General features: G+C 34.4%; 1 protein-coding gene and 1 long non-coding RNA gene across 2 annotated transcripts; one reads left to right on the top strand and one right to left on the bottom strand.

The window, feature by feature from the left end:
• Positions 1 to 5,485: 5,485 nt before the first annotated feature.
• On the top strand, positions 5,486 to 11,564 carry LOC146163096 (caspase-7-like). The gene is made up of 6 exons (XM_083382588.1): positions 5,486 to 5,692; positions 6,159 to 6,274; positions 6,999 to 7,178; positions 8,233 to 8,374; positions 9,974 to 10,054; positions 10,716 to 11,564. Exons 1-6 carry the CDS (start codon positions 5,563 to 5,565, stop codon positions 10,925 to 10,927), a joined length of 861 nt encoding a protein of 286 aa, XP_083238714.1. The 5' UTR covers positions 5,486 to 5,562; the 3' UTR covers positions 10,928 to 11,564.
• A 6,915-nt stretch (positions 11,565 to 18,479) lies between these two features.
• On the bottom strand, positions 18,480 to 21,025 carry LOC146163097 (uncharacterized). The gene is made up of 4 exons (XR_014494576.1): positions 20,580 to 21,025; positions 20,386 to 20,462; positions 20,011 to 20,109; positions 18,480 to 19,140 (listed from the first exon to the last, which is right to left on the bottom strand). It is a non-coding gene; the product is annotated as an uncharacterized LOC146163097 (long non-coding RNA).
• Positions 21,026 to 22,634: the final 1,609 nt, after the last annotated feature.

Below are 22,634 nucleotides of genomic sequence, written 5' to 3' on the forward strand. Positions count from 1 at the left end.
TTAGTCTATTAAAAGTAAAGTAATTTCCACAGTAAAAAGTCTTTAATAAATAGTAATTTATTTTGTGTGCAGCTCAAGCTATTTGTTAGAAACTGCCAAGGTAAAACTTATAAGTAATGCCAAGTTTTAATCATTTAAAGATAAACAACCGAAGGATAAAATGTAGTGTTTGTGTTTTATTTAAATCGTTAAAAGTTTAGAAATCTGATACATTTTTGCTGCGAGACATTCTGTCATACACAATTGATGATACGTCCTATTAAAAACTTACCAACACAACTATTTTTTTTTTAACTGTTTGTACCCGTGTTTTATTTTATATTCAGTTTCCAAATTTTTAGCCAAGACTTATTTTTGTGGCTTAAAATTTGTAAAACAAACGTTAAACAGAACTTTAGCCTTTAATTTTATTTAAGTATTCGCTGACCATATTTCCGCTGTTATTTCGTGTATTTTATTTGCGCTAGCCAAATAATATTCAAATCTGTTCTCTGCTAAGCCAAGCTTATTGTCTATCACAGTCTGCCCATTAACTTCAGTCTTTTCGCGTTTTTTAGCACCTTGATGTTTCAAGGTGCAGTGATGAAGTTGAACTTTCAATTTGACCTAAATTAAACCGCTTCAAATAACCAAAGACTTCCAAAAAGCATTTTACGCGTTGGCTCCGCCTTAACGTTCCATTTCCTTTTCATTTTTTCGTTAAGCGTCGGCAATCTTTACCAAAAACTATCTATATGCGGATTGTACGCTTTCTTCTTGTTTAAGGTATGTTCGTTGAAAAATAGCGAAACCAGAGAATTGTCTCGTATATTTTTGCAACTACAGGCTTGTACTTACTGTACGTCGGCTGGTGAGGTAAACTTAGACGTGAAAATATCACAGGGGTGCAACTTAGTCTATTAAAAGTAAAGTAATTTCCACAGTAAAAAGTCTTCAATAAATAGTAATTTATTTTGTGTGCAGCTCAAGCTATTTGTTAAAAACTGCCAAGGTAAAACTTATAAGTAGGCTAGGCTGATATTTCTATCTTGAATTTTTAACATGTTCCATTACATATGTCTGATAGTTCCAATGCCCTAAAAATTTTGTCGACCCGCCAATCTAAGCCAAGAAAGTTGTTAAAACATTTTGGTTTAAATCTACCGCTAGGTAGTGGTAGAGAGATAGACTGCAATATCTCTAACGGCCTTGATTTGCGATTCAAAGCAGCTTAACTGAATAGTAAGTAAACCAAAAAATAGAATGATAAATTACATTGTAAACAATTTATTATAAAGTGACCCAAGTCCCAAAGTTAACTTAAGGCAAGTAATTTTGCCCAAAAGACTCCAGTCAAGTTATTTAAAAACAGTGACTTAAGTCAAGTCTTTAACTGAAGACATTTACAGCACTATGGTGGCCCATGACTGCCATCCTGTTTTTTTTTAATTTAACAAAAAAAAAAAAATTTAAAAAAAAAAAAAAAATTTAAAAAAAAAATGAAAATAAAAAAAAAAAAAAAAATTATTGAAGAAAAAAAAATAAATAAAAAAAAAAAAAAAATTATTATAAAAAAAAAAAAAATTATTATAAAAAAAAAAAAAAAAAAAATTATTAAAAAAAAAAAAACTTATTAAAAAAAAAAAATCAATAAAAAAAAAAAAAAAAAAATTATTGAAAAAAAAAAAAAAAAAAAAAAAAAAAAATTATTGAAAATTTCGACGTGGCCCAGGACTGCCATTCCCATATAAAATGCATTACGGTCGGACCATCACTGCCATCATAGAATACCTTCTATTGTGTGCTGTTAAGTTCCAAGCCAGCGCAGGGAGGTTTGCCACTTAGTCTTTTAGGCCTTCTGGTGGGATTCACCAAAGGGAAATTGGCAGAGTAAACAAGATATCGATTAGAAATTTTTACACATTACTCAAAGCAACCTAACTTAGCCAGCAATCAGACTTTTTAAAAAAAAACCATAAAAATATTCATATTTATGATATTAATATTCAGTAATATTCGGCCCTTAAATTAAAATGTGCCCTAAGTGACTTACATAGGGTGATAGCTACGAGTCTACTCTTCAAAATAAGATATGACTCGACCACCAATTATTCGGGGATAAGTTATTAATATTCCTTCAAAAATTCATAAACGACGATAATTTCAAATCGGGCAAAAATGCAAAAATCCCAAAACTCGAGAAATAGAGGAGATTTTCAGTCAAAATTTTTACACATCACTCAAAGCCACCTAACTTAGCCAGCAATCAAGCTTTTTTTTTAAAAAAATAACAATTATATATTTATGAAAATTAATATTCAGTAATATTCGGCCCCCAAATTAAAATGTGCCCTAAGTGACTTACATAGGGTGATAGCTACGAGTCTACTCTTCAAAATAAGATAAGACTCGACCGCCAATTATTCGGGGATAAGTTATTAATATTCCTTCAAAAATTCATAAAGGTCGAAAGTTTCAAATTTTGTCAAAACGTTTATAGGCTGCATCACTTAAGCAACCTGGCCGATCTTTCAATCAGGCTTTATCAAAACCTTGACAAGTTGTTATCAGGTTTAAGTTGGTTTTGCGCGGTCAACTTGGTATTCTATGATTGGCAGTGATGGTCCGACCGTAATGCGTTTTATATGGGAATGGCAGTACTGGGCCACGTCGAAATTTAATTTTTTTTTTTTTTTTTTTTTTTTTTAATAATTTTTTTTTTTTTTTTTTATTTTTTTTTTTAATAATTTTTTTTTTTTTTTAATAATTTTTTTATTTTTTTTTTATTTTCATTTTTTTTTTAAATTTTTTTTTTTTTTTTTTAAATTATTATTTTTTTTTGTCAAATTGAAAAAAAAAACAGGATGGCAGTCATGGGCCACCATACAGCACTGGCCTTTTCACGTTTTAATTTATTTTTTTTGCTCCTTTTGACCTTGATAAGGAGTAATCAGTATCAGAAAAATATCCTTTTTGTTTTCTGAAACCCAATAGTTGTTTTCCCCTGACGTAAGCGTTTCCTCAATAGGTTTGAACCATTATGAAAGTAGAGTAATGTCAAAGTTTCGTCATAGCGGGGCGGCTTAATCCAGTAACCTTAGGAAACTTGATGTTATCGTTGGATGTAGCGCACAAATATGAAACTGAAAACTTGGTTCAAACACATTTAGGAAGATTATGTCTGGTGGAAAAAGTACATCGCCCTGGAGAAAAAAATATTTTTTTTTATAAAACGGGCACCTTGCAAAATTTATTTTCCTGTAACGGTGTTGTTTTTGTGGGTACGTCCAACAACCCGGATGAATTTCACCTCTGGTTTAAGCACACAATGCAGGTTAATTAAAAAACACAGTCGTCGGTTAACATAGCTCGGCCCGTCATATTAATTTTTTAATTTTTTTAAAGAGCTTGAGGGAGTTTTTAGGATTTTTAAAGAGCTTGTTCATGTCTACACCTAGCCTTAGGTGGTTTCCTACTAGTTTTTTTAAATAGAAAATGATAGCGCCTATGAAGCAAAGTATAACCTGAACTACGATGAATGTATGCTATTGGGAAATGTTAGAAATCGGTGTTACCGTCTTACATTCGTTCATTAAGGAAAACTGTTTAGAGAATAATTCGTCTAGCCATTTGCACTGTTTGTTACGCAGGATTGTGCTATACAAAGGCTTCCTATGAGTGAGTTCATGTTTAAAAGGAACGCATGGTCTCGCTAATATCCCCCGAATCGTTCACCTCGTTTAGCGTGACTTTCCTCGTCAGAAAATATAACAGACCTTATCACGCTTGTAACAACGAATGCGGACTCGGATCGAGTTTAATAAATATTCTGTTGCTACCAGGCACAGTATGTACTAAAATAGCTTCTTCCGGTACTTCGGCTACCTATACAAAAAGCCTTCATCATCATTAACAACACCACGCATTTCCTGATGAATGAATCCTGTATGCTCTGTGTATAGGTTGCCCAATCATTGGATGTAACTCTGTGTATTATAACCCACACGATAAATGAGATGTTGCCAGCAGAAGGACTATTTATTATAAACACCTTGCGCTATACATGTCGCGTTCCCAAGCAGAGTCCCTGACGCCGAGTGTCTTGTTTCGCAAAACCCAACCCTAAAATAAGATGTCTGCACGCTTTTGTAGAAATAAATACAAAGGTGACGCCAAACGACTTTGAAAGACTTCGCCAACCTGCTATAAATAGTTCGTATGTTGCTTCACGCTTTGGTCATGGTTGCTTTGTTATTTGTTAACCCCCAACTGCTTTTCGTTGTTTCTGCGGCTTGGTTTAGCGCCCCTAGTCTTACCGGCAACAGTTCTGTATTTGCTTGAACAGCTAGTTTAAGGTTGGTGTAGAGTAGAACAGCAAAAGTTAATATTTGCCGTCATGTCTGTGGTTACATTGTGTGATATAACACAAGGTTTAAGTTCACACTAGAAATATATTTTTATAGTAAACTTAAGAGCAAATCAGCTCTTTAATGTATATAAATTGTATAGTTCTGTATTCAATTGGTAATTTGCCTTACCGTTTTTTAGCGGTTAACAGTTATTCTTAAACATGGTCACACTAGACGCGTTTGCGTTAACGAAAAACGTCGACACCTTAAAACGTAAAAAACGCTTTCGGTTGCGGAAGTTGAAATAGTTCAACTTTGACGCTTTCGGTTAGGAGCGAGGAAATTTGCCGTTAACGCTGGCAACGCGTTATGTGTGAACTGGACAAAGCTGAATTAAATTTACCAAACTGTTTATAAGTAGGGCGATCAAAAAAAGTCAAAATTTTGTCAAAATTTGCACGTTTGGTCAAAATTTGTCAAAATTATTTCCATTGAAACTCGATTAAAAGTACACATAAACCGCTTATTATTTCAACTATTTACACAGATTTTTTTTAAATAACCAGCTTGTTGTTTTTCTTTGCCATTTTAGTAGTTGTTTGTCTTTTTGAAGAGACAAAAATATTAACTATGCGTTTTCATAAGTTTTGCATAACCCAAAACCTAACTTATTTGTGTTCGACGGGTAGTCAGCAAAGCATCATAAACGTGTGGTTGACGACCCCAAGACACTAATGCAGTACTTTAAGCGACAATATGTTGTTTAAATAAAGGCATTGCGAATAGGTCAAAATTTTGTCAAAAAAATATATTTTTAGGTCAAAATTTCTCATTTTTTAAGTCAAAAAATAATCGTCAAAATAGTTTTTCGTTGTTTCTGTGGTTCGGACCTCGTCTTCGTGGCATAACAACTAGTTTAAGGTGGGCTTAGAGCAGATTAGCAAAAGTTTGTTGTTTGTTTTAATTTATTGCAAGACATTTTTTTAAATTAAAACCCAACCATACAAATATATCGCGAATGAGAAATTAAACACCGAGATAATATCGGTTGGTGCCGATACCCGATACCCAGTGGTAGTATCGGACTTCATCCGATACGAAATTTTTTGAAGCATTTTAGTCATTATTGACCTAACTCGGCGTAATTTTTAGAGAAGGTGAATTTGTAAAAATATATTTTCTGGATATTATTTGTTTGTACGTTTCCGCTTGTGTCGTGACATCCCACACCAAAATGGATACCCCGATAAACTTCGAATTAGAACGTTATGACATGGAAGCAGCCAACAATTGCGTCGGCAAAGCTTATATATTTCACCACACGACGTTTGATGCTCGTGGACCGTCATGGAAAGACAATGCAGGTTTGCAGTCTCTAACAGCTAGCTTATGCCGGATCTTGCCTTAAATGTTTTTAGTAGCCTACCTTTAAAAACGATTGGTTTAAAACAATCATAATTTCGTGATAGCACATCGAAATCCATCGCAGATTCACCGAATCTGTCTATCAATGATGCAAGAAAGACATGCTAGAAAAACTACTAGCCTGTGGTGAGGTTCGAACTTATGACCTCGAAGTACCGGGACCGTCGCTCTACCAAGTGAGCTACACAGGTTCAGAGGGTATAGAGAGTCGAGAAACAACCATACAAAAGATACACACACATTTGTGTTCAACAACTGTGATTCAGCCCTTCTGACGCTTCTTTTTGATCAACAATCTGAAGCGCTAGATCACAGTTGTTGAACACATATGTGTGTGTATTTTTCATTGAGTGATTTTTGTGATAGATGACAGATAGGCCTACTTATTCTTACGTTGTAATTTAGAGCTTCCTACTCGCGAAGGCACGGAAAAGGATGTTGAAAACTTAGAAAAACTTTTTCACCTGATGAAATTGGATATTAAAAAGTGTCCGGATTTTACAGAAAAGCAATTTCGAAAGGTATAAACCAATCTTGATGAGTTATTTGAATTTATTTGGCCACAGAATTTTTTTGCAACGTAAATGGGCCACGAAAGACAAAAAAGGTTGAGAACCACTGGAGTAGATAAATAAAATAAATTTGTGATTATAGGAATGACCTATAATAACGGATCGGTAACTATTTTGTTTGTTACTACCTTCTTTAGTTTGAAAGTGAATGCTAAAGCAAATCGACATCGGTTTTGGCTTTGGCTTTCATTTTCAAACATCATAACAAATTCGCGTACAGTGTTCGATGTTCTTTCTGTGTTGAAATCCGTTTTTCGTAGACTATATTTAGAAAAATGAAACTAATACACCAATCTTGATGAGTTATACGCACGACACCTTTGGGCTAAAAAAAGATTTTAACAAAATGGGCTAAGACATACCTGAAACATAATTGTTCCTCGCACGCAACAAAAAAATGCATTAACGGTTTAATATTTTGATTCTCAGCTTTGAAACTATTCCATGTCTATATTTATTTACAGTAATAGCTCATCTTATCAATTGCATACTTCGGTGTCACTGCACGGGTGTAATGCCTCGCATTGTCAAAGACAAATGCTAAAAAAGTAGTTCCGGGAGGATTATCGCTTCCTCTGGACCGCCCTAGCACAAGCTAAATGACTCAAATGGCAAATAATACCGACACCCAGTCTGTTTCCTTATTATACATCTGTTCGTTGTTGACCTGCAGGAATTGAAGGCAGTCGGCCAGAATATCAAAGCCGAGCACAAATGCGTGGTTGTGGCCATACTCACCCACGGCTCGGAACATCATATCGCTTTGAAAGATGAAAATTTTGAGCTTGACAGGGTGTTTGAGGAGTTCGACTGCCAAGCTCTGCTGGACAAACCAAAGATTTTTTTTGTGCAGGTAAAATGTTAAACCTACGTAAAATAGTTTGCACAAGCCCATTGTAAAATACCAAAGCTGCAATCGGGACGAGCGTATTATATTGTTAACAGGAGTGAAAATGGTCTGGCTTTGATTATTCGTCGGTTACTTAAATTTGTGTTTTTTAATATGACTTAAGAAAACCTTCCGTTTGGCGTTTGTGACGAATTTTTTTATTTTTGTCTTTTTTTTTCGTGACAAAGTTTTCAGTCACGTGATCTGGTATTCAACAAATGGTTGAGAACCACTGCTCTCAAAACATATTAAAGCTATTGTAAATTTTTTTCCTTAGGGGTTAGTTAAAGAGAAAAGTAATGCGACAAGGCAGTAAGAATTCTTGGCAAAAAATAATTTTTGTAACTGAAAAATCAGTACACCGAAAGCCTTCAACAGATTGAGAGAATCAGTGTGAGATAATGTTTTTATTTTTTTCGTTTCGTTTAATTACTATCAGTTGTTAATTCCCACACTATTTTTGATGAAATTACCGTTTGAGGTATAAACCGCTGCGTCGGTTCGCAAATCATAGTTGAATATCTCGTATCAATTTAAAATCACATCGGCACCGTGCTGACCGATACCAGCCTAGCATCGGACGAAAACTAATATACCACTTGGCATCGGTATCATCGGACATCCATTATGCAAACTATGGCTGCGGAGTCGGGTAAAAATAACCCAAGTCCAATTATCGCCCAAAACAAAAAAATATGATAGATATTCAGATAGATATTCAGCAGTCCACTTATAGGGGTGTCATATAAATGATCCACCCACAATACGTGGTTGGAAAATATCCAGCATTTGCTATTTCGCCTTTCCAATTTATAGTTTGCCGCCTTATCAGTTTTAAATTTTGGTTCTGCGCATGCACACGTCGGACTCGGGACTCGGGACTCGGGTAGTTTTTAGAAAGTCTTACTCGAGTTCCAAGTCCGACTCCAGCAAAACAAACCGACTCCGCCGACTCCCCAACACGACTCCGACTCCGCAGGCCTGGATAAAACAGCCCATATTTTTTTCTTTTTAACAGGCTTGTCGAGGTAACAGATACAATGTTGCATTGGAAAAGTCTAGCGTGGACGCTACAACTGAAGGATTAATATCCAACGATGGAATTAAAACAACAACCCCACAAGGCTCTGATTTTCTCGTTTGCTATTCAACCACGAAGGGTGGGTTCCAAGTAGCTATATCTCATTTTATTGTGATAGGCACACTATCTATAAATATGTTATGCTTGGTTCGTAACAGTGTTGTAATGACTTATCTTAAGTAAACTTAAGTCACTATTTTGTATTGGTCAAATGACTTGACTTGGACTTAAGGCATTCAGTGAAATGACTTGGATTAAAATTAAGTGTTTTCATTAAACATATTTTTACAAAATTGGGGTATTTATCTCAATATTTGCACGTAAAACAATTTGCTCGCTAGAGGTTGCGTTTCATTTTTCTAGTCGCGTTATTGCTTATAGACGGCTTAACAGTCTAATCTAATCTCTAACGCTTTATTTGTATGCCAATGTCTTGCCTTTGAATTGACTTGCTCTAATAATGACTTTTGACTGGGACTTTACTTGTTTTTTTGCAAAAGACTTGAATTGGAAGTTGTTTTATTTTACAAATTACTTAACTGTGATTTAAAAAAAAATAATCCCAAAAACGGGACACAACTTTCTCTGAATTAAATTACGTACATAGTATTCCATAAATCCGTGAACTATCCATGATTAATTACAACCTACACAATATATTAGTTTCTGTTTTGGCATTTTTTTGTGTCTTTTAAAGCAGGGTCGGCATCCGGCCAGCCAAACAATTAAATTTAACCCAATCCGTGGCTCATTTCAATAACACTTTTAGGCCTTTACGTTTTTTTCTTAAGTTTCACTTGTATACCACTATTACCAATTCCTATATTCTTATCAGCTTTTCAAAATAAGGATATTTAAAGCATTCTTTCAAAAGAAGTAACATTTTTGTATAACATATAATGGTGTGTGATCCCGTTTTGACCAGGCTCTACACGACACTTTCAATAGTTAGCCTACGTAATATAAAAACGAAAAAAAATATCAGCAATATGAAAAAGTACAAACCACAGACCGACACCTGAAAAGTATAGGATAGACATACGTACAAGGCTTGCCGGAATGGCTTTTTTGACAACAAAAATCATTTTTTTAACGTGGTTGATGTAAGAAAAATCATAAGGCTTTTCGTCATTTTTATAGAGGGTAAAACTAATTAATATACATTCGTTTTTTCGAAACCTTTCCTCCCTATATATCAAAATTAATAAATTATTTCATTATGAGACATAGTTTATAAACATTGTTTGTATGAAATTCTGTTGCACTTTAAGGTGAGCACGCTTAAAATGGAAACACGTGATATTTTAGCCCATTTTTCAATATAATGTAAGTACTAGAAGTTAGATTTTGTAATAAAAATATGCATTATGGATGTTGTGAACGTGCTATTTAACTCATGTGGCCACGAGAGCTTGATACTAATTGCGATTTTTATCATACGTAATTGTACAATTACCAGAGGAGCTGTTTTTGATTTATATTACCATGCCTGGTAGCAACAGTTTATATATTGAAGGTAAATGTGTTTCAAATATAAAAATACATTTAATTACTTTTGACTTTTTACCATGTTGTTACGTACAGTTCGTGTTTAAACAAAAAAAATTGCAGACCGGCGGTTGCCGACCACTGTTTTAAAGCTCCGTAACCGGCTACAAATACTTGCGTTTTATTTTAGGTTTTTCTTCGTTTCGTCATCCCGAAGACGGATCATGGTTCATTCAGAATATCTATTCAGTTTTTAAATCATATTTCTCAGGTAAACACAGACATGATCCTTGTAGAAAATAAGTATGTGTTTTTTTTACCTACCGTAAAGTCGCATCTCAAATTGGTTGTCCCCTTTAAAAAAAAATGTATAAAAATATATTTTCTATGGCAGGGGTGTGCCGAATGTGGCCCATAGACCAAAAATATGGAGCCCGCAACTGGCTTTAGTTTTAGGTCTGTGACACGAATACTCTGACCTGCAATCTTCTGCGTAATATAAATCGACATAGTCAATTAGTCTAACTTCTTAGCTACAAATCTACTGGAAATTAGAACACTGTTTTTTTTTATATGCTGTCATTTTATGCGTATAGTTTTTACTACCGTGACTGTAAAGTTGTCAATTGTTTAGGTGGGTGGGCTTTTGTAGGATTGACTGATTAATACCTGAAGAATAGTCTTTACTTTTCCTGTAGAAAAACTGATTGTTGTTGGTCGATGAATTCTGGCCATTTTGAGCCAAATATTCTAACCATTGGTCCCTAATTCCTGATGTGAAAACTCATTGATGTTTGAAATGAATAACGATTTATTCGAAATGTTCAAAATGCTGCCTACTTCTTTGATATTCTTACTACATCTTACCACAGCCTCCAGCCAATATGCTCAAATGGCAATTCATTATTGTTTAACTGTGTTTATCATTTTAGACAGCTCCAACGACGTGGACCTGGCTTCGCTGATGGTCAAAGTAAACAAGGGTGTGGCGGAAAGGACGGAACCGGGCGTGAAAACGCAAGGCGATAAGCAGAGAAAAGTTGAGCTGAAGCAGATGCCCACTATTGTGTCCAATCTCCGAAAGCAAGTCGTATTTTCACGATCGAGCAGCTTGGTCCAGAATGTTTCTATGAGTGACCAATAAGCAAAGTGTTGGGCGACACTTAATTTTAATAACCCACGCACATATATAGGCTCTTGGAGCCGCTTATCCTTGTACATATAAATGGGGTTTACCTTAATCATTCCTTTCATTTAAATATCATGCCAGCTGTATTTAATTCCCTGGATGGTTTATCAAATAACCTGATGTTTCAATTAGTCTATTCCATGTAAAGGGATATTGGAAAATGTATCGTATGTAGTTCTAGGCTCTAGTTCCGCTATTGGACATGTTTTTGCAGTTTAAACATATTTAAAACCTTCTCGCCTTAGTGTAGCTATTGCCCATATTTAATGTAGGCCTATTACAAATGAGACAAAATGGTCTATTGTATAGGTTTATTCATTTCATTGTATTCCTTCTTCAATCAAGACAATTAATCATTTGTACATATTTAGTTGATTGTGTTATCGAAAAATAAACGAGACAAATAAAGTTGTGGCAACTTAAACTATAAAGGCGTTGCTTTTTCGCTTCACGCGAACGTTAACATCTTTGCATGATTTTTGTATTGAAAATAACAACTCTCCAACCTAAAACTTAAGCAAACTAAACAAACAGTGGGGTGGTTTTATCTTTACGGCTACCACATGTCGCCCGGCATTGCTTTGTCCGCGAGTTTTGGTTTCTCACAAGATTTGTTTGAATTTTTTGCGTCGCATTGAGACAGGTTGATATCTGTGGCGTAAAATTTCGCGCTGGTTTTATCTTTACGGCTACCACATGGCCAAAGCGATCAAGTTGTAACGAGCCTCGATGGCGGGAAGCGACTAATGGACTTTTAATCGTAGTGTCATTACTGATTCGTTGGAAATATTAATTTGTTTATGTTTGATATAAAGTCGATCTATCGCAGTGAGGTAACAGTTTTAGTGTCAAGTTATTTAAGTTGATAGTTTGCCTAGTCAGGGTGTCTATTTATATGGGCCGAAAATTTATTTGCGGGACATATCTTGTTTTTGCCGCTATCGCTTTGTATGAAAAGCTTGAACATAAATGTGATTTAGGGAGCGCGATAATCCCGAATCGAAGCCAAAATCCCATACTAATGTATCAGCACTCGTCCAATACTAGATTCAAATGGGTACCGATCCAATACTGAAATAACATATCAATTTTAGCCATGCTTTACGGAACAACGGAGCGATATTTACCTTGTATGGTTAACCGAATAGGTTAGTAACTCTAGGTATACATAAGCATATTTGTTCTTAAGCAAATTGTAGCCTAATAACCTAGAAAAAATATCTTTAAACGTTTCAAGTTTCTATAAAGAAGAAACCTTGAGATGTAACTCTGTGACGTCACGTTTTTTTTTGTCAAAACAAATCTTAAAAAAGGGTTTCTGCGGGCCGTTGAATATTATTGGGTAGACAAAAACAACTTCAACGACTGTCAATCGGGAATAAAACTAGGGTATTTTTCAAATGAAAAGGCTCTAACTACATGTTATACTCGCAGGAGCAAGATTTGCGCAAAAAAATGATTCTAGGTAGTTGCAATAGCCAAAAAATAATGAGAAATAGCCTCGTGTCCAGTTTGTAAAATAGGTCACGTGATTTGCGTTGGAGGGTATGGTTTAGCCCGTGGGCAAAACTTTTTAATTGTAACCTTTCAATTGTCTAGTCCAGTGGTTTTCAACCTATTTCATACCACGACCTATTTTGACGACCAAACGTAGCTAACGATCCCCTCTAAAAATTTCGTTGAAAACCGAGCAAAAAATACTATATTTTAGCCCTAGGTAAACATAATTCTGTTTGAAATAAGATATTAAAATGTTCTTTTTTATGTGAAATAGCAAAAAAACAATCAAATTTTATTTTTATGTCTAGCAAATGTTATCTTGTTCTTAACAGTCTTTTTTGAAATTTCATCAGCATAGGCTAGGCTACCGTAGGCCAGTGCTTTTAAATAGGGTGTACCAGGATTTTAAAGGGTGTTCCACTTTAAAGGGGTGTACTGGGGTGTACAAGATACCGCAAGACAATAAGCCTATAATCCGGCATCACAATAAACACCCAGGTTTATAGCCAGACTGTGTGGAGCAGTGCTTCTCAACCGCGGCTCGGTTAGCCACATGGCGCTCCTATGATCATCTTTTTAGTTGCTCCCATTAGGGTTCAAAAAATAAAATGATTTATCAGAAGCATATTTGCGCACGAGTTCGCTCGACAACAGCAGGTGCTTTAAAATTAATTGTTTAATGACGTACCTTAATGTCGTAATCTCTGAAAATTTTCGTGCCTGATAAACAAAAATACTGAATGTTTTTTCCCGGCGCTGCGCATAAAAGGCGATGTCAAAACAACTTTAAAAAAATGCCTTCTTCATTCAGAAAGATAATAAGGCGTTTCAGGGTAAATGGGAGAGAAACATTCCCAAATTAAAGAAGAATAAAAGGCGCATTGCCTTCTTTGTTGTTGTTTTTTGTATTAATAAAAATTTATTTTTAATAAACTGCTTGATCTCTTTGCGGCTCAGTTAAAATCGACAAGGTTGAGAACCACTGGTGTGGAGGGTACAATACATGGCACAACATCTATTTAAGTGTGCAAAACCAGGGAGTCGAACCGGAACCGAACCGGAACTTTATGAACCGGTTTTGGGTCAATTTGTTCCGAATCGTAACCGAAACTGAAATGGATTTTATAAGATTTTAAGGAGCCGTACCCAAACTGAACCGAATAATTTGAAAGAACCTGAACCTTAACCGAACCTGAACCTGTATACAAAAGCGGTTCGCTCAAGCATGACGTCACAATTTGCATTTCATAGAGTCAAGGTACGCCATGTTCGATATTTTAAAAATATGAATATTAATTAAATAAATCGTTCATTTTTTTTTTTAGATATTTCAATATTGAGTTGCTGTTTTTTTAATAAGTCACGGAACTTAGATTAAATAACTTACAATTCAAACATTATTCTCAACAATTATTGACCCACATTTTTAGATTTCGCGCAACTTATATTGTATCTGAACCGGAACTTTATAAACCGGTTTTGAAATAACAATGGTTGAACCGGAGCTCAACCGGAACTTTTAAAATGCTCAAAACTAAAACCGGAACTGAACCGGATTCCGAAAAAATCTTTGAACCCGAACTCACGATAATAATCGTTTTTGTGATTTAATAATTAGTTCTTTGTCACAACGGTGGTGTTTTTGCAATACAGTAAACAATTGTTTAGCTTGTGATTTCGGTATTTATTGAGTCTGAGGATAACTAGCATTCTCGTTATAGTGATTGCTATCTTATTGTCGTCCTCGCGACCCCCAGAGAAAAGGCAAACGACCCATCCGGGGGTCGCGACCCCCAGGTTGAAAACCACTGGTCTAGTCTGTAAGCCAGGTGTGGGCAACCGATTGCGTGTTTTGTTTCAAATAATGAGACAATACGTCTATGACATCACTATCGGGATATTGTTGGGCGACGGTTACAAGGCTAGAAACGTAATCTATCACGTGATCATACCTTTCTTCGTTGTCCTCATTCATCCACTATAGTTTTTAATTCAACGAAATATTTGCCTTGTTTTTTTATCGCCCTTTTTGTGTTTGCTTTTTGTTTTTGATGCCTTTCAATGAATGTGTGCTGTTCAGAAATGGTAAAAAATAAGTGTTGCCGTCTCACATCACATTTTGTTCATTTAGGAAAACTGTTTAGAGAATAATTCGTCTAGCCCTTTGCACTGTTTGTTACGCAATTCCAGGATCGTGCTATACCAGTGGTACTCAAACTGGGGTCCGCGGTCCTTTTGGGGTTCGCAAGACAATTTTCTGGGACCGCGAAGCACCTAACAAAAAATCAACACGACGCTCCTGAAGAAGAATTTTTTTTGTTTAACAAATTTTTCAAGCAACTTACTTTTCCAAACCAAGTTGATTATTAGTTGTCCATTGACGTCATTCATGTTAAATTATCCATTGCGACGTCATAGTCTTGCGTTGTGCTGATGATACTAACGTTTTTACAGCTTGCTGCGCTGCTACTGTGGGCCATACGGTCACGGTTTTAAAACTGTTCGTTATTGCTTCACTCAATTTAAGTGATTTGTTAGAGGTTAACATAACTGATAGCAAAGAAGCAAGTGCATCCGTCCCATTGTTGCAATAAAAAACAACGTTTTATTTTGTGTTAATTTGTGTATATTTTTAAGGCACCGTGAGCAATTAAAAAAATTGCTGGGGGACCGTTGCGTAATTTTTAAAAAAAAGTTTGAGAACCACTGTGCTATACAAAGGATTCCTATAAGTGAGTTCATGTTTAAAAGGAACGCATGGTCTCGCTAATATCCCCCGAATTCGTTCACCTCGTTTAGCGTGACTTTCCTCGTCAGAAAATATAACAGACCTTATCACGCTTGTAACAACGAATGCGGACTCGGATCAAGTTTAATAAATATTCTGTTGCCACCAGGCACAGTATGTACTAAAATAGCTTCTTCCGGTACTTCGGCTACCTATACAAAAAGCCTTTATCATTGGGAATGTAACAACACTACGCATTTCCTGATGAATGAATCCTGTATGCTCTGTGTACAGGTTGCCCAAACGTTGGATAAATAAATGTGTATTAACTCTGTGTATTATAATCCACACAATAAATGAGATGTTGCCAGCAGTCATAGCTTAGCCCACTAAAAAAAACTCTTCCGGCACTTCGTAATTGTCTCCAACGTTTCGGCTGCTGGCTAGTAGTTATTTTGCGTGGTGTTGGGCGTGGTGTTATTGCATTCCTTGATGAAGGCTTACTGTATAGATATATAGCTCAAACTTATAGAACGAACAAATAAATTTTAGTTAAGAATTGTTGTAGGCAACTTTTAAATAGTTCGTATGTTGCTCGACGCTTTGGTCATGGTTGCTTTGTTATTTGTAAACCCCCAACTGTGCGACCTTAGTTTTTCGTTATTTCTGCGGCTTGGTTTAGCGCCCCTAGTCTTACTGGCAACAGTTCTGCATTTCCTTAAACAGCTAGAAGAGAAGAACAGCAAAGTTAAAATTTGCCATTATGTCTGTGGTTACATTGTGTGATATGACACAAGGGTTCACACTAGAAATATATTTTTATAGTTAACTTAAGAGCAAATCAGCTCTTTAATGTATACAAATTGTATAGTAGTGTATTGAATAGGTAGTTTGCCTTTTAACAGTTATTCTTAAACATGGTTCACACTAGACGCGTTTGCGTTAACGAAAAACGTCGACACCTTAAAACGTAAAAAACGCTTTCGGTTGCGGAAGTTGAAATAGTTCAACTTTGACGCTTTCGGTTAGGAGCGAGGAAATTTGCCGTTAACGCTGGCAACGCGTTATGTGTGAACTGGACAAAGCTGAATTAAATTTACCAAACTGTTTATAAGTAGGGCGATCAAAAAAAGTCAAAATTTTGTCAAAATTTGCACGTTTGGTCAAAATTTGTCAAAATTATTTCCATTGAAACTCGATTAAAAGTACACATAAACCGCTTATTATTTCAACTATTTACACAGATTTTTTTTAAATAACCAGCTTGTTGTTTTTCTTTGCCATTTTAGTAGTTGTTTGTCTTTTTGAAGAGACAAAAATATTTACTATGCGTTTTCATAAGTTTTGCATAACCCGAAACCTAACTTATTTGTGTTCGACGGGTAGTCAGCAAAGCATCATAAACGTGTGGTTGACGACCCCAAGACACTAATGCAGTACTTTAAGCGACAATATGTTGTTTAAATAAAGACATTGCTAATAGGTCAAAATTTTGTCAAAAAAATATATTTTTAGGTCAAAAAATAATCGCCCTATTTATAAGGTTTTTATTTGTGTTTTGTAAGTTAACAAAAAAACATTAAGGTCATAGCAGCATAAACAAACTCAAATTTGATCCATGTTCGTATTCCTTCGGTGATTTCCAAAATTTCGGACAAATCTTGCTCAGAATCATTCTCAATAAATCTAACTATGTGAACTACTGTAGTCGGCGACACAACTAAATAAAACAGCCACACAATTTTGCAACCCATAGGTTAAGAAACACTGATCTAACCCGTTAAAACCGTGAATTTTAATCTACAAACTCCAGAAAACTCACTCACTAATCTAAGCCTAGAAAGTTGATAAAAACATTTTGGTTTAAATCTACCGCTAGGTAGTGATAGAGAGGTAGACTGCAATATCTCTAACGGCCTTGCTTTGCGATTCAAAGCAGCTTACCTGAATAGTAAGTAAACCAAAAAATAGAATGATAAATTTCATTGTAAACAATTTATTATAAAGTGACCCAAGTCCCAAAGTTAACTTAAGGCAAGTAATTTTGCCCAAAAGACTCCAGTCAAGTTATTTAAAAACACTGACTTAAGTCAAGTCTTTAACTGAAGACATTTACAGCACTGGCTTTTCTCGTTTTACTTTATTTTTTTGCTCATTTTGACCTTGATAAGGAGTAATCAGTATCAGACAAATATCCGTTTTGTTTTCTGAAACCCAAAAGTTATTTTCCCTTGACGTAAGCGTTTTCTCAATCGGTTTGAACCAGTATGAAAGTAGAGTAATGTCAAAGTTTCGTCATAGCGGGGCGGCTTAATCCAGTAACCTTCGGAAACTTAATGCTATCGTTGGATGTAGCGCACAAATATGAAACTGAAAACTTGGTTCAAACACATTTAGAAAGATTATGCCTGGTGGAAAAAGTACATCGCCCTGGAAAAAAAAATTCATTTTTTCATAAAACGGGCACCTTGCAAAATTTATTTTCCTGTAACGGTGTTGTTTTTGTGGGTACGTCCAACAACCCGGATGAATTCCACATCTGGTTTAAGCACACAATGCAGGTTAAGTAAAAAACACAGTCGTCAGTTAACATAGCTCGGCCCGTCATATTAATTTTTTAAAGAGCTTGAGGGAGTTTTTAGGATTTTTAAAGAGCTTGTTCATGCCTTAGGTGGTTTCCTACTTAGTTTTTTTAAATAGAAAATGATAGCGCCTATGAAGCAAAGTATAACCTGAACTACGATGAATGTGTGCTATTGGGAAATGTTAAAAATCGGTGTTACCGTCTTACATTCGTTCATTAAGGAAAACTGTTTAGAGAATAATTCGTCCGGCCCTTTGCACTGTTTGTTACGCAGGATTGTGCTATACAAAGGCTTCCTATAAGCGAGTTCATGTTTAAAAGGAACGCATGGTCTCGCTAATATCCCCCGAATCGTTCACCTCGTTTAGCGTGACTTTCCTCGTCAGAAAATATAACAGACCTTATCACGCTTGTAACAACGAATGCGGACTCGGATCAAGTTAAATAAATATTCTGTTGCTATCACTGTCATTCGATTAAACACCAAAATTAAACACCTGAAATGGGCGAAAATGTAACATGTTTAAAAATAAACATGTTTAAATTTCAGGTGTTTAGACGTTTTGCCGTTTATTCGGTCAGGTGTTTAGGGCTAGTATTCAGTGTTTCCAAATCAATTCCACAAAAATTTCATTAGGTAAACCAGTTTATTGTGCGAAAAAGGTGAAAAACAACACAAAAAGCTCAACACAGTTAAAGTTGAAAAAAGGGTTAAACTTGGAAAGGAAAACTATACATTAAAAATTGAAGTGCTCATATTAGAAATAAAAAGAGGTAGGAAAACAGAAAACATACAATGAAAGTGTTTATGCAAACAGAAATATGTATGCGACAAAAAATAAAAAAGAGAAAAAGTAAATAAAAACAACAAAAGATATATTTTTTTAATATTTATAAGTTCTATTCTTGGCGAATTTTCAAGGTTGGGTCTTTAGTAGGTTGTTTGAAACCAAATTGAATAATAGTTCAAATTTTTTTTGCAAACAAAATGTAATAAAAAAACAGAAAAAGTAAAAAAAAAGCACAGAAAAAGGAGATATATTACTAAGTTGAAACCTTTATTATAAGATTTATAATTGCTATGCTTGGCAAATTTTCAAGGTGGGGCCTTAAGTAAGTGGTTTAAAAACATATAAACACAGAGCAACAGGGTGGATAACTTAAATCCCGTGCATATTAACAGGCTCGAATATCAACGAAATATAACTTAACAATTCGTTCAATAAGTGTTGTTCTTCCACAAATTTAATGTCCATCCACTAATATACAAATGCAGAAACGCTGCTGTACCGTACAAAGGTTTGCCTGTTAAAGGCCTTAAAGAGTTCTTCTTTAAGACGAGTTGATCATGGCTGCCTAAAAAATAAAATTTAGATCAATATAACATACTGCAATAATTAAATTATACACTGTCACTGAACAACTTTTTATTCATTTGCTGTTATTCACCAAAACCACTACATGCCACGTCATAAAACTATGTTTTAGTTTGTCACCTATCACTACAAAAGCATATTATTATGATGTGTTCTAGGTTTGGTGGCAATGTACTCTTTAAGCATAGCATTACAAAATGTATTAATTAATATTTATGTTACACTGTAACTTAATGACAGCGCAATGATTACAAAATAAGTTCATTTTGATTTGTATTGATATTTCCATGACCCTCTAAAATTAAAAAAAAGGTTTAACCCTACTTTGAAAACCAATTGAACCATTAAATAATTTCAGATAAAAAGTAAAAATGTGGGCCAGAATATTGTATTGGCCATTATGTTCTATTAAAATAGTTGCTTAAACTAGTGATACACAATCTAACCTAAAAAATTTGCCCATTACTGGGACATGCAGGCCAAACATTATACACAAGTTGTGTAACACAACACATATAAATTAAATATCTATTTAACTATGTATTTACCACAAATTTTGAGGTTCGATAAAAGAACTTAAAAAGAAAATTTGTTTTACAGTAGTGGTTGGGGTTTTTACGCAGACTGTCTTTGTCTTTGTTCATCTTGGATGTATTTTATAAATTTATTTTACATTTATATTTTAATATATTTTAATTTTTTACTATTTATTTGTACAGACAAACTGATGATGCCATTTATATGGCGAAATGCATATTTGTATTAAAGTTTTAGACCTTGCTGACTGATTTTTGTTCGGAGCGGTGCGCTTCTCAAGCTTTTATTAAGAAGAAAATTTGAGTTTGTTTACCTTGTGTATCAATTTCAGTAGATCTGTACTCTTTTGTTGTTTTCCGCTTGAACTTTGTCACAGACTTTTATTTTACCATCTTACACTGGATTTAAATTCCTGTAAATAAATAAAAACTATAATTATGTAAACTATATCATTTTATTAAAGGGTGAGTAGCATACCAAAAGTACTACAGATTAAATTTTACATTTAAAGCTTGAATGTAATATTTAAACAATGGAAATCATAAATTAAAACTAAAAGACATATTAAAGTACTTCAGAAATTTTACAGAGATTAAAAAAAATTAATTTTCTGGCTGCTACTACCAAAATAAAAGCCAAAGGCGAATAAACTATATTAATGTAAAACATGTAAGTAAAATTTACTTACATTTTTAACCTAGTCTCCTGTGAACCAAGTTTTTTTGAAGCCAAAAGAGCAAAAGTTTGCTGTCAATGATCTGCACCCTGAAACAAAGAACTGTAATCTAAATACCTTTAATAATTATTAATTTAATAATACTTGATTGTTTAACAGAATAATTAAATTACTACTTAGGAGTGGACAAGAAATAGCTTACAAACCTGTTTCATTTAATCTCTTCATGTCTACATGTGTAAGCACCAAACTATTATGAAATAGTCTTTTAAAACTTTCATTGCTTTTGGATTTATGAATGAAATACCTAAAACTCTGAAACAAAAATCCAATTTTAGGCATTTCGTTTTCGCTTGGAAAACTTCTTTTAACATACTTTTCACACCCTAGACCTGTCAGTCTTGCACAGCTAATGAAACATTATTACTACACATCTATCAAAAAGCAAACCAAAATAAGTAATATTTATATACATCACCACCATACACTTTAGTATTTGTTTAACATCAATCTTAGCAACTAAAAAGCCAAAAATACGCAAAAGCTTCTTTAACTGTAATGTATAACTTGACCTGCGCGAACTTGGCGCGCTGGAATAGGTTTTGGGCAATATCTCCGAAAGTTGTGACGATACAGAGTTGAAATTTTTACACAGTCCTTGTATTGGTTACATCTTTCCAGCAATCACACTTTAGCGAAAAATATCGAAAAAAAATTAATATTCAAAAATATGAATATTAAAATTCAGCGATATTAACCCTTAACTGTTGAGCCAACAAGTTCAAATTTTAACGATATAAACTAGGAGTCACCACCTTCAAAATGAGACATAAATCATGTTTAAATTCATTCGGACTGGGTGTTTACAGTTTCTTTGAAAATTCATAACTGCCCAAATTCGAAAAAACGCCTTTCGTAATAAATGTTCGCATAAAGCAACTAAAAATGACGCTACAAAGTTGAAATTTTTACACAGTCCTTGTATTGGTTACACCTTTCATGATTAATGTCTCATTTTGAAGGTGGTGACTCCTAGTTTATATCGTTAAAATTTGAACTTGTTGGCTCAACAGTTAAGGGTTAATATCGCTTAAACGGTTCAAACTTTTTTCGGCATTTTGAAATCCTGCGTTCGTCACAGCGTCACAGACTAGTGGATGCTTTGTTAATGTTCATCGGACGGAATCAATTTCAAATAATTTTAATCATGAATTGATCTATTGAATGTACTTTATATGTACAATATGAAAGAAACTTGTTTTAAAACAAAACAAAATATACTATAAATAGTTAAAATATATCGTAAATCAAACATTTAATAAATAATACTTACTATTCGTCATACGTTCTTGAAAAATATATCAGCTTCATGGCGATACAGCTTTGCCCTAGAAAAAATCCTTTCCAAAGATTGTTTTCGTCACGCGTATTTTATTGCTAGCGCAATTTAAGTAGGTCATGGCGGGACAAGACCACACAGCTTCGCTTTTTTACTTTGGTGGTACAAAGTTATTCGCAAGCGACATCAATGAAATTAAATATTGGATTTAATGGCACGTCAAGAATACAAACCCGTATTTTGATGATTGTCGTTATATTTATAAAATGTAATGATGCCAAATAAGCCGAACAGATAAATAAAATTATAACCAAAAATTAGGTCATTTTGTTTATTGTGTTCTGTTACGACAATACATGCTAACTTGTATGGTTAAATATTTGACAAAATTGATAGACGAACTCGTACATAAAACAACTGATCAGTGCTTTAAAGTACCAATACCCCTCATCAAAATCTTCCAACATAAATGGCTTGAGCTATTACTTAACAAGAATGTATCGAATTAAACATGTCTAACAATTGGCGTGTTGAAATTTGAAGTGTTTAATCGTAAACATGTTTAAATACGTCAATTGTGCTTAAAATCTCCCAATAATCGTTGTTAAACACGTCAAAATATCAGGTGTTTAACATAAAATCGTTCAGGTGTTTATAATTTAAACACCAAAACTAAAATTAAACACGAAGGTGTTTAAATTAGGTGTTTAAGTGTTTAGATTTTAAGTTGAGAATTGTTGTAGGCAACTTGCTCGGAATAGTTCTTTAGTTGCACATAATTGTTTCGAGAGACAGTTAAGGGTTGTACATCAAATTTATGTTAGGAATATTAGAAGGCCATGCTTTGGAGAGGGCGTCTGTAAAACAAAAGGACTATTTCTTATAAACACCTTGCGCTATACATGTCGCGTTTCCAAGCAGA

Source organism: Ascidiella aspersa, chromosome 2 (assembly GCF_963924565.1).
Source record: "Ascidiella aspersa chromosome 2, kaAscAspe10.2, whole genome shotgun sequence".
Taxonomy (NCBI): Eukaryota; Metazoa; Chordata; class Ascidiacea; order Phlebobranchia; family Ascidiidae; genus Ascidiella; species Ascidiella aspersa.

What these genes read in the sequence shown, in the direction of transcription:
- LOC146163096 (XM_083382588.1), top strand. Translation starts at nt 5,563, where the DNA reads ATGGATACCCCGATAAACTTCGAATTAGAACGTTATGACATGGAAGCA. An exon ending in CAGAAAAGCAATTTCGAAAG is followed by an intron (nt 6,275 to 6,998) that starts GTATAAACCAAT and finishes GTTGACCTGCAG; the next exon opens with GAATTGAAGGCAGTCGGCCA. An exon ending in TTTTAAATCATATTTCTCAG is followed by an intron (nt 10,055 to 10,715) that starts GTAAACACAGAC and finishes TTATCATTTTAG; the next exon opens with ACAGCTCCAACGACGTGGAC.